The sequence below is a fragment of the Betta splendens genome, chromosome 1 (assembly GCF_900634795.4).
Source record: "Betta splendens chromosome 1, fBetSpl5.4, whole genome shotgun sequence".
NCBI classification, from domain to species: domain Eukaryota; kingdom Metazoa; phylum Chordata; class Actinopteri; order Anabantiformes; family Osphronemidae; genus Betta; species Betta splendens.
In genome coordinates, this window is record NC_040881.3 from 6852700 (window position 1) to 6864909 (window position 12210).

Sequence of the window (12210 nt, forward strand, 5' to 3'; positions counted from 1 at the left end):
TTTTCATTAGTAATCTGACAAATCTGAACTTGAAATTATATATTTATATTATTATTTAATGTATGCCAAATTCCTATTTTCATTTATGTCTGGGATTTTTCACACAATCACACTGTGGACAAACGATGGATTCAGAGAAACAATGCTGTTAAGGCAGCTGTTGCATGTCTTCATGGTAACAAATGATCATAAGCTTTGACAGGCATCATATTTTAAATCTCTCCATAGTTTTTGATTGAAGATTGGCATGTTATTTTAGTTGTGTAGCTGCAAATATAAGTACCTCCTTGGTCTCTGTTGTGTTTCTGAACCAGTAAGGTCACAGTTGTAACCACTAAGTTACAATATGACTGCTGCTAACTTAGTCAGATACATATATCATCGTTAGGGCTGACATTATTAAAATATATCTACTCTTAACCCAAGCAACCACCAATGTGATCAGATCACCCAGCTGTGACATCCCCAGTTTAATGAAATGAATAAAACACCTTCTCGAATGGGTTTCAAGGTTTATTCATCTACCGTCCTGTCATAAATATCCTCCCTCCACCTCCTGCTCTACTCCTCATCCTCTTCTGCCCAAGGACTGTTATGCATTTAGTCGCATTGCATATTTTAGTCTGCCATCTGGTCAGCCCTGCTTGGCACTGCATGGGGCCTCCCATCCTCTCATATTCATATTCCACCAGCATATTGTTCCCACTGCTTTTATACAGAGTGGTCCAGCACTTCTCCACTTCTTTATTTATTTCTGCAGAAGAGCAGGCTAGCAAGCTGCACCCCCCTCCTAATCGGCGCCTCTTCCAGTTGTCCTATCAAGTATAACCTGGAGGCCCCTAGCAGAGCAATTAGAGCAGCCTCCCTGCCCACCTCTTGTAATGAAGCCCAGCACATTCTGGAATCTATAGCCCCTTTAGTCTCCCCTAATGGGACATCATTATTGTCAAAGAAACAATGTAAATGGAAATGAACATACTCATTAGCCAGTCGCAGGGAGAAACCTTTGCCGCTCTCAGCTTGCAACTCCCTCTTCTAAATACACACACATTATAACACACACTACTGAACCTCCCTGCAGCTCCAGCGGACCACTACTCCAGCTTGCTTTATTCCTCTGGTACCATGTTTTGTTTGTGTGCGCATACGAGTGTGCTGAAGACAATGTGCATGTTTTACTCAAGGTGAGGTGGGAATGGAATGAATGTGGATAATTCCATTATTGGCATTCACTCTGTGTTTCTGCAGATGTTAATTATTGCATTGGGTTTGTGTCTGTCTGCGTAAGTGAAGTGTGCTGAAGTTCTCACCCCAGCGCTGCGTTGCTTACCTTTCCCAGGGTGCACCTGTACAGCGGTCCAGGTCTCTGTCCCCAGCCAGCAGTGTGGATTTGGGTAATGGGAGAAGGAAAAGAGGAGCAGAACAGAGGATTAAAGACCTTGAGGAGCTGCTGAAGCTGAAGGTAGCCATGAACTAACACTGATGAATACATATATCACTTCCTTTTTTCTGTCACTTCAGTGTTGCCCACATCATCATCATCATCATCATCATCATCATCATCATCGCTTGCTATGTCCCAGTCACAAACCAGTGGTTGTTGGCTGCTGAATTTGAAATACTTGAAGGTATTGTTTGCTGAATGGGGCACATTTTGTGACATTGTGGTGTCCAGCTGATAGCATGGAGCACCAGATAGACCTAATGGAGCTGCCTGTTGCTGTGGCCACATGTCTCACATCTGATTACTGCTATCAGCTGCATTGTCACAGGAAGGTCTTCAGCACTTTAACAGTCATGGTTTCCAAAGGGTTCAATTGCACTGTTGCTTCCACTTCCTCCTCCATAACCTTTTTTACAGTGTCTTTCACACACAAGCACATACATATGTGTGTGTACACAAAGTGTGCGTAGGCAGTGAAACAGCAGGAGAGGAACAGCTCTGGTGCTTGCAGCAGGGCTTTTTCCTATAAATGAATCAGCCCTATTGGTCTTTTAACCTTCACATACCCTGACATCTTTCTTCCACTATTCGGCCCCATGCCTTTTTTTTTCTCTTTTTCAAATTCTCTCAAAGAAAATGCGCTTAATTGTCACATCTTCCTCCTGTTTCTTTTAAGGTCAGAAATGTATGTATTCTACTGCCATTGAGCAGTTTGTATCCTCCTCCTTGTCTTCCTTTTTTCCTTTCTGTCTTTCAGGCTGACCAGTGAATACGTGATTATGCAGAGGTCATCTCCTTTTGAATAAAACCCAAAAACACATTAAGCATAATTTTCTTGTCAGATTTCAAGTGTCTGAATTATATCACTGACAGACGCCTAGTTAGAGGATATTCAACGTAGATTCGAATGTAACGCATGACTGTCTTAGTTAATGGGTGCTATTTACCAACCAGTTAGTGTTTAGCAAAGTTACGCGCAAAGTAACAACATGATCAGCAACATTGATGATTTTGTTGTTATGTCCTTTGCTGAGACCAGATACATTTAACACTTGATCTTCTCAGAGCATGGTACTGCACCCTGTCCAGTCCGTGGCTGTCCAGCTGGTCCTATCCAATTCTTTCCAATAGAATGCCTTTCAAATTGGGTACGCTAGCCGTACTACTGACATGTTGACCTTAGCATCTAACAGCAGCAGACAAACAAACAATTCTCATAATAACACCCCCCCTTTCTTTTTTTCTTCTTCTGCACACTTTCAAACAGTAGCTGTTGCTGTGTAATTATTTTTCAGCTTGAGAACGTCCACAGATGTGTATGCTGGTTGAGTAAGGGGGTGTATTGATCTGTGGCCAAGGGTCTGTGGCCTGATGACCAGAGCTGGGCTGCCCAGGGGAAGCTCTATAAGGAGCCTGAGAAGCTATGATGTGGCTAATGCCCTGCCACTTGCTCCATCCCACCCCCTCCTGTATCAGTCAGCCTCAACTCTTCTGTGTCAGTTCATGGTTCCACCAGTTAACACTGCTCTGGTCTGGCTGCTTTCATTAGAGCCTTGTTTTGAGAGGTTGGGGGCTGCTTGAAGGGACTAAGGATGTCTTGCAGATGTCCTTTGTGAATAATCCGCACTAAGGAAAATCCATACTTGTCACATTGGTAGCGTGTGTGTGTGTGTGTGTGTGTGTGTGTGTGTGTGTGTGTGTGTGTGTGTGTGTGTGTGTGTGTGTGTGTGTGTGTGTGTGTGTGTGTGTGTGTGTGTGTGTGTGTGTGTGTGTGTGTGTGTGTGTGTGTGTGCCCGCTCCTGACACAACCGTTGTGTGTGCAGCACATGTTTGTGTGCTCTCTGTGTTCTCTTTGTCCTTGTTAATAATAACAGGGCTGAGGGCTCGCATTTCCCTCTCTGCAGGGCAGCTGTGTCATATCAGCAGTAAACAAGCTCCTTCCCTTCAGAAAGTGCTCGACAACTCTCCCTATCGCTGGCCACTCAAGCAGAAACCTGTCCTGCACTCTTCCTTTTACTTTCCCTTTTGCTGCACACTCTCTTTCTTCCCTTTCTAATTTCTTTCTTCTCCCCCTTCCCTCTCTTTCATCAGCTGTCTCTCTCTCGCTTCCCACCTCTGTATGTCCTGCGTGTTGAAAGTGTTTTCTCCATCGCCCTTGCTGCTAAGGTCAGTGTGATGGAGAGGAGGGGTGGCCCCTGACAAGAAAAATCTATATGTTGTCTTCTCTTACTCCTTCTTTAAAGCAGGAGCCCGATCTAGCTGTGTTTTAATAGCTGTCAACAATGGTGTCAGCAACAAACTTACCAACACAACACATACTGGTCATCAGTTGTGTGTTTGTGTGTTCTGGGGCCCCATCGTAACATCATGTAGATGCCATCCTTTAATGACGTCTTAGGTGCCCAGTGAGAGTAGAAGCCCTTGTCAGGAAAGAAGGAAGAAGAGAGTAAAAAACCTGGAATATGTCAAGCAAAGGCGTTTCAGTTTAAATATGTAGGCTGTGAGGGAAGTCGCTCCCTTCTTCCAAGTTATGTTCAATTTGACGTATTTTTGTGCCTTACCTTACAGGTGGAGGAGAATGAAGAGCTCAGGAAGGCTCACGATAAACGCCACGAGCGCCTGCGTCTGATTCAAAGCAACTACAAGACCGTCAGAGACCAGTTAAAAGAGCTGGAGAAGTCTACTGGCTTGTGAGTACACTGTTAACTGGCTAGTATTGTGCTCCTGTCACTTGAGAGACAGAAAACGTTGCTAAATAAATATCGCACGGGATGTCATGTACTGTACACACAGGGTGTCTGAGGACTGGAGCTTGTGCATATATAAAACACCTTGGATCATTTCCAGCTCCACACAGCAGCAGTACGTAGAAGACCTCTCAAAGAACATAACTCATCTTACCTTATGTTAAAAGCCCCTGTGAAATGCTAAAATCCTTTGAAACCACTCACAAATAGTCTTAGGGCCTCATTGCTCTCCACATGTTGTCTGACAAGACCTGAGTGTTGGATTTGGGAAAGTGGGAAAAATTCCCCCCCTTGCCTTTGAAAAGCTCAGAGGTTTTAAGCCCAGTCAATTTGGGCTGCGTTGCGCCAAGTGTGTGCGCGATTCCGCGTCTCCTCTCCCTCAGCATTCATTAGAATGTGAGACACAGAGACTGAAGGTGTCTGGTCCTGGGAGGTGCAAGGTGTTTCAGAAGGCCTGTGGAGGGAAGAGGGAGGATGGGAGAGGGTCATTTCCTGTGTTATCTTTGCCAGAAACCACAGGATCTTTACACAAAGTGAAAAATGTGAAGGGACGTCTTTAAAATAGGGTTGTTCTCTTCATTGTCTCCCCTAGTCTTTTGCCACTTTTCCGTCTCTGTTTCTTCTCTCCCACCGTGTTATGGGGCCATTTTAAATGTAGCTAAAGATGCATATGTTTGGTGGCCACACGGGAGCAAAGTGTTGACCCCGTCAGCTGTTTTCTCTCCGGGTTAATTAAAGAAAACAGCAGTGCAATGTGAGCCCGTGTGAAAGTGGAGTGAGTGAGAGCGCGTTCAGCGCTAGGCTCGACTCGGCTCATGTCAGCTCAGCGAGGCTCAACAGCATGTGTCTCAGACAGTGGGAACAAAGACCGAGAGCTGTAGAGAGAGAAAACTCTCAGAGTCAATGCCAGTTGTGCTGCTGTTTCACATTTTAGCAGGTTATCAAAGTCATAGCACTTTTGTCAAAGCACAGATCCCCTTCATGTGATAAAAAAAGTATACATTTTTAAGAGACACACAGTTGGTGATGAGCTAAGAGGAGGGTTTCTTGTGTCATGCATCTGTATTTTACGACTAATTTGACATGAAATTGATGCAATAGGCAGCTTTGCCCTTTTCAGTTGGAGCCGTCCCTGGCACCAGCCAGTCACAATGTTATGCTCCTGGCATACATTTGGCATTAGGCCCTGTTCTTAAGTAGCTGTAAAACCCACTGGGGTAATACCATGCTGAATGAGAGACAATAGAAAATGACTTAAATACTCCCATTAGTGCCAGGAAATCAGGGCACTAACAAGTCAGTGGGGATAGACGTCGAGTCTCATTGCATTTTGAGCTTGTTAGAGATTTCCCAGTAGCTTCCGTGCTGTGTTGTTGCCTTTTTGGAAAGTTACGGGGGGTCGTTTAGTATCTATGCAGGACAGAGAGCAAAGACTGTACGTGTCACCCTATATGTGAAAATACACAATCTATAAGCATATTGTAAAACAAATACTTAATATAATTAGGTTAAATAATTGGTTGATGTAGCTGCTTAATGACGTCACCGGTACGTGGGGATAACAACCAGCCAATCTCAACATGAAGGATACATTTGCTCATTAGTATTCAGGCGGTGAGTAGTTGGCCAGTCCCTGTGAAACTATCCTGCCATTCACCATTACCACCATATTTTCCCAAAATGACATGAAGGAGAGGGGAAAAAGCCAAGTTCTTATTTATATGAGAGAAGGGAAAAAGTTTTTTAATCAGACTGGGGCTGATGGGGGTGAGCAAATAAAATTAAAGGTTATTAAAGCACTACACTCTGATCAAAGTTGCACCCATAAACAGATTCCCCCTGAATCAGAGCAATTAGCCACAGCGGCGCAGAAAAGTTCTCTCTATTTCCTCCTGTTTAATAATGGAAACTAGGATACCATAGGGGAGGAAGCACTGAGGCCCGAGGAAGATAGTATTCTCATGGTTCCATGTTCAACAGCTTTTTGGCCCACTGTAAACAAATTAAACTGTATAAAGCCTTAATAAAGCATCATACACCTTTCGGTTGATGTGCTACATACACAAAAGTGACACAGAGAGAATTAAAATAGAGCTGCCAGTGAAACACCATTCACTTGTAAAGCTCCAGGCAGTTTTAAGAGGGTTTAGACTTTATTCACTAGATGCTTCTATTAGAATATGTGAAAGTCTATCAGTGTAAGCGACTGTACAGTGAGATTATCCATTAAGGAGCTTTGCAATCTGGGACAGTTACCCAAGCCCAGCAACAGCGCACACATACATTCACACACACAGATACACTATGAAGAAGTTCAAGGGCTCCAAATTGCTCACAGGGGCATTAGCAGTATTAAATGAAAACATTTGCTGTTCCTCAGTAGCTCCCAACTCCCAGGCATCAGGGTTTAACTGGTATTAGCGTAGCATGGCAGCATCTACATAGCCAATAATGACCACGGGAAAGGAAGTCCTCCGCAATAGCAGTGACCCTCGAAATCCATTTGTACACCTCGACCTTATTGATTGCGTAAAAGTGTGTGTCTGCATGTGTGTGGCAAAAATGTATCTGCATCTCCAGATTTCTCACTGATGCTACTGACACTTTAGTTTGTCAATGAAGACTAATTACAATGGAATGTGGTGGACTAAGACTGATTGATGAGCTGGGTGTGCGTAGAGTTGCAGTCGTGAGATGAAGGGATAGTTCAATGGAGGGGGCAGCCACTGAGCACAAAGTGTCATTAAGTATTCATAAGTAAAGTGTAGACATTTGAATGACCTCGTTTGCAAGTGTGTTTTTGCCATTATTTACATTTGCATGGCACACAGGGAATGCTCCACTGCGCTGCCACACGGGCAGTGCCCTGGGCTTTAACAAACATGCATACGTGTGTACATGATTTGCCACTGAAATGTCAGAGTCAAGGCTGCTCATTTGAATACTGCTAAAGATGGCTGAATAACAAAAACAGTGCGAGGATAAGGGGCCTCGTTACCCCATGTGAATTGGCCAGAGGCAGCAAGGTGATGCACAGTGCCAACCACTGCCACTGTTATGTTTGATTCATGTGCGTGTGCGCTTGTACCCCACGAGCAGTCAGAGGCTGTCTGTTGGCTCATATGTGTACTTTTGCTTGCCTCTGTGCTCATACTTGTGTTTTCTCATATTCTTCTATATACTGTATGTGTATGTGTGTCCAGGTCGGGGCGAAGGACGCAGCGTGCAGAGCCGTGGCAGTTAAGACAAGAGGACAGTGATGCAGTGTGGAACGAGTTGGCCTACATGAAAAACCTCACCAGGAAACTCTCTAATGAAAAGTGAGTGGCTAAACCGCTAACATGCCTCTTTGCCGCTGCTTAACCAAGTCCAGCGTGTTGGCTGTGCGAATGTGACCTTAACCACGCTCATACGCACTCCCACTGTCCCTTCATGTTTGCGAGTGAAATTTGAGCGTGCCCTTCCCAACTTCACGGCGTCGACCTAGCCCCCCACATCATTACCCGACAGCAGGGGCCAAAGCAAGATCATTAGACTCTGGTGCTCATTTGTAAAATTGGCTGCCCAAAAAGTTCACACATAAAAGTAAAGGGAAATAACATCACATTATCAGAATCCCTGGCTGTGTCTTTCTGAAATAATTTCATTTTTTTAATTGAACACTTAGGCTAAGCTGTATTCCTGTGGCTACTGTTTATAGCTACTTACTTGTAGTCTACACTGTCCTAGTGTTATCAGCTGGTATTTAGTGACTTTTAAGATGTTTTTAATTTATTTGTTACTTGGTTTTTCCCCTTTTGTATTTCTTTTAGTGCTAGTTTCTAGAGGGTTTGCTGTCCGTGGGTGTAGTATAGCCATCGTCTTGTTTGATCTAGAGAAGACCCTCTAACTGTACCGTCCAGACTGACCCACTATGCTTCTCAAAGCTTGGCCTAAAGCCACAACGTTCCTCCCGCCTTTCTCCCCTAGCCTTCACCTCTCCCCACCTCTTCCCTTCTTTATCCTATGCCTCTTCACCAACATCTCCCCCTTTTCCCACTTGTCTTCCCAGTTGCCTCCCTCTGGCTCCCCGTGATGCTGCAGTGGGCTGAGGCCAGAGTTCTGGTACTTGCCCCCCCTCCCTTCACCCCCGCTCCTGCTCTCCCCTCTGCTCACCCCCCTGCTCTGTCCTTCTAATCCCAGCTGAGCTCATTATGATATAGCCCGCCTGCCTCTCTCCAAGCCTGAGCTGTCCGAGCTAATTACAGGCTAGCAGCCCTAGTGCCGCCGATGCTGCCTGTTAAGGGATGTCCATCCGGCTGCCTGCCTGGCCACAAATAGAGCTAAGAATCGCAGAGCACTGCACTGGACAGTCTGGGGTGGCGCATGGGGTGGACAAGCAAACTACAGTGAACTCGTAGGGTCCTTGCAACTGACCTGTAGGGAAACCATCAGAGATGGAGAGCGACTGACCCGTTTACTAGCTGTATATCTGGTCCGTCCTCCATGGTTAGTGTTCATCCCCTTCATGTGCCCCTAGTCCACCTCTTCTCCTTTATTCCTGCTCCCAGGGCCCCTCACCCAGGAGGCAGTCACAAAATAAAGTCTGCTTTAAAAACACAGCTCACTCCTAGACATGCATCTAGTACAAGAACATATGCATACTGTAGCCCATCTGAAAACGTGCTTCCCATTTTCATTTGACTTTTCTTGCTTTGCTGTACTGTGAGGATTGAACAAACCATGTTGCTTCTACAGTGGATGAAGCCATCTCAGCCGAGCCACAATACTTCATCAGAGTCAACAGACAGAGCAGTTGTTACCTCGCAGGGCAAGAGCTACAGCAAGTGTTGCTATAAGCGTATTTACTGTGAAACTCTTGGGACAAGCAGTTATAGCTTGTTGTTCCGTTGACCGTATTATAATGATGGTGCTTGTGAAGGTTATGCTACATAAGTGTTAGCAATGATCCACTAATGTCTAATTAACTCCAGACAGATGAAGGATTTACGGCCAAATAAAGGCCCTTATGCTTTCAATGCGTAGTGGTGGGCTTTAGCAGAGAGACTCGGCTGAAACTCCATTTGTCTCTCATTTTCTCTCCATCATTGTCATGACGTTGTGCACAGATGCTCCCTATCACCTCCTTCAAAAACACCACTTGTAAAACACCGTCTTGAGGCCCAAATGACCATTCCCCGGAATGAATATTGCTGGGATAGCTCCTGCACAGTGGGTCCCCACAGTGTTAAGGCAAGGTTATCAGGCCCAGCCTGCTAATATTTGCACTCCAGTAAGAGGTTGAGGAAAAAGGTGAAACAGATCCGTTCCTCAGCTCTTTCATGAGATACTGGCTCCCAGTGCTTTAATTCAGACTTAGATGTAGCGATGCAAATTGCTTATTCTTGACAACCTTTTATTTGGTAATTAAAGCATGAACTACTGTAATACTAAGTTGGTGTCTTATGACAATATTAACCTGACTGTTGAGCAAGTCACAGTTTCTTGTGATTTTTATCGTAGACATTGTTTAATTGCCTCTTATGTCTTTATTACGGAGCTTCCACTTCGCTGTAAATGATTGCCACTAGAACTTGCTGCAGAAATGTATTTCTGTTCAGTGAGGTTCAGAACCATTCCTAAAGGGTTTTGATGGAATTGGAATTTGGGCCCTAAGCAGGCCAGTGTGATTCTTTCATGCCAAACTAAGTGTGTGAAAGCAGGCAAAGGGTTTCTCCAAACTCTTTGCAAGAGGGTCAGAAACTACTCTATCGTCTAAAATGTGTGTTCTACAGTACTTTCTTGCCACTGGGAATGACCCTCCAGACAAAGATTCTTCTTCCACCCAACATTACATTTGGCAGCATTTATTGAGCTGCATAGCTTCGCTTTGGAATTAGCCAATCCAGATCATTAGACTGCCGTGTTAGGGAATGTGCACTGACACGCACCATGCATGTTGTTTTTTAGGCACTCTGTGCTAGTTTGTCTATATACTGTCCTACCAATAAAAAAAAAAAAATCAGTTTTCATTTGTTTATCAATGTAATTATAATTCCTGATAAAAAACGTCTGAATACTGTAGACACTCATTTTAGTCAATTAACTCGGATCTGACATAAAATGTCCTCCAGATTGATGCAAGAATCATTTTCAGTTTTAAAAACCCCACAAAAAAGTTAACAAGGGTGATTTTTTTCATTGAGATTTAGTTCTCGTTGTAGTAGATGGCTGGCAGCCATCGACGGGCGGGGTGGGCTACAAAATTTGCTGGGGGTTCATTTTATCTTCCTCATTATGCGCATGCTTGTTAATTGTTGTTAAAGGTCTGTTGGTAAAAGTGGAAAGGATTATTTAGGCCCCATAAACAGAATAAACACATGCGGTGTGCCCTCATACTTAAGATGCTATACTCAGACGACATCAAAGCATAAATTAGCTAGCGATTACTAGGGAAAAAGCCTTTGAGATCATTTGGACTGCAGCTGCGGTGAAAGCTCCTCAGCAGAAAGTGACCATTATGGACGTAAACCTCCCAACTAAGCGACGCTGACTCTAATTAAATTTAATCAAGTTTACCCTGATGTTCCTCATATTCCTTTATTTCTTCCCGTTTCATCTTGATTTGCTACAAAGTATTAGAAGTAATGAGACTCTTTTGCCCCCTGGACCAGTTGGAGGAGGGACACATTTACTCACACACACACACACACACACAAACACAATTTTCTGTGCATCTTTTAAAATCATCATTAATCATTCATTAATTATTTGGTAAATTAATGTAGTGTAAAAAAAATAAAAACAAGTTTCAGTTACTAATTATGATGCAAGCTTTAATGCACTTAAATCTTAATATTTCTCATAAGATAAAAATCTTTAGCACATAAAGAATTCTCTTATTAGGAAGAACTTAAGCATAAACATAATTTACACAGAGTAGAGTACTTGTCTTTGATTTACCAATACTTATTGATTTCTAGTGCTGTATTTATGTCATTCTCTTCCATGGCTTGTTGATTGCGCTATTGTTTCATTTTGTATTATTATACCTAGCGGCATCAACAAAACTCTTAAACAGGGAATCTTGTGGCCATCTTTGGTTGTTTCCACCCTTGGTTATTACATGACTCCCCACTCGCCTCTTATGAGTGGCCTTTGGCTGGAGAACCTGACTTTTAAAGAATCACTTCTGCTGCTGCCGCTTCATTGCCAACGGCTCAAATACAGCACCAAGCAGCGAAAACTTCACCAGTGACCATTTCTGCTGAGAGCTGTGGCTTATCCACCTGAACTCAGTCCATGAACAGCCGTCTAGCCCGAGTTTAACCATAAGGGGACCCCCCCCCCACACACACCGCCCCATAACCAAACTCTTCCCCCAGTGATAAAAATGCCAGAGGTGTTTTGCTTTCTCACCCTATTCCCAGCTCCTCCTCTGTGTTTTTATTTGTTGAGCAAGACGAAGCTAGCATGTGAAAGCACAATGACGGTAGATGATGCTATGCTGTACACCCTTGCGGATAGAGGCTGGCAGTTTGTGCTCCGAGCTGTGTTAGGTGCAGCACAGGTAGAGAGCAGATCAAATGACGTGGAATGGATAGCTCAGGGCTTTAAGTTCCTGCGCTGCACGGGAGAGAAAATGTTTTTAAAAACTCAGCCAAAAGAGCAATGTGAGACCCCGATTTATATTGCAGACCACATCATTACCAAACATAAACCTGTCTATTGCCTTTAGTTTGGTTTCTACCAAGAAGCGTCTTTTGCTTTTATGTCTGCTGGATGTTATTCCACCTTAGGTGAAGTGGCAAGTTGAGAGGGAATTAAAAATTGTCCAGCTAGCTACATTTGACTTATCATCTAGCTCTAAAAAACAACTTGGGGTACAGTACTCTATAGGAGGAACAAGTCAGTCTACTGTAATGACAGAAAAACGTGGCTCCTTTTTTACATGAACAATACAATACATACTTTATTGAACCCCCTGTGCTAGAAGTAAGGCACTGTATACAGCATGTCAATGTAAATAGCCTGACAAAT

The 12210-nt window shown here is 43.8% G+C and overlaps 1 protein-coding gene across 2 annotated transcripts in view; it reads left to right on the forward strand.

Moving 5' to 3' along the window:
• Positions 1-12210, forward strand: part of cntln (centlein, centrosomal protein) — a 63190-nt gene that overhangs the window by 17792 nt on the left and 33188 nt on the right. For both annotated transcript variants that reach the window (XM_029156781.3, XM_029156788.2), the window contains exons 11-13: positions 1340-1462; positions 4013-4134; positions 7395-7511. In XM_029156781.3, coding sequence (XP_029012614.1) covers positions 1340-1462; positions 4013-4134; positions 7395-7511 — 362 coding nt within the window. The remainder of the gene's footprint in view (positions 1-1339; positions 1463-4012; positions 4135-7394; positions 7512-12210) is intronic.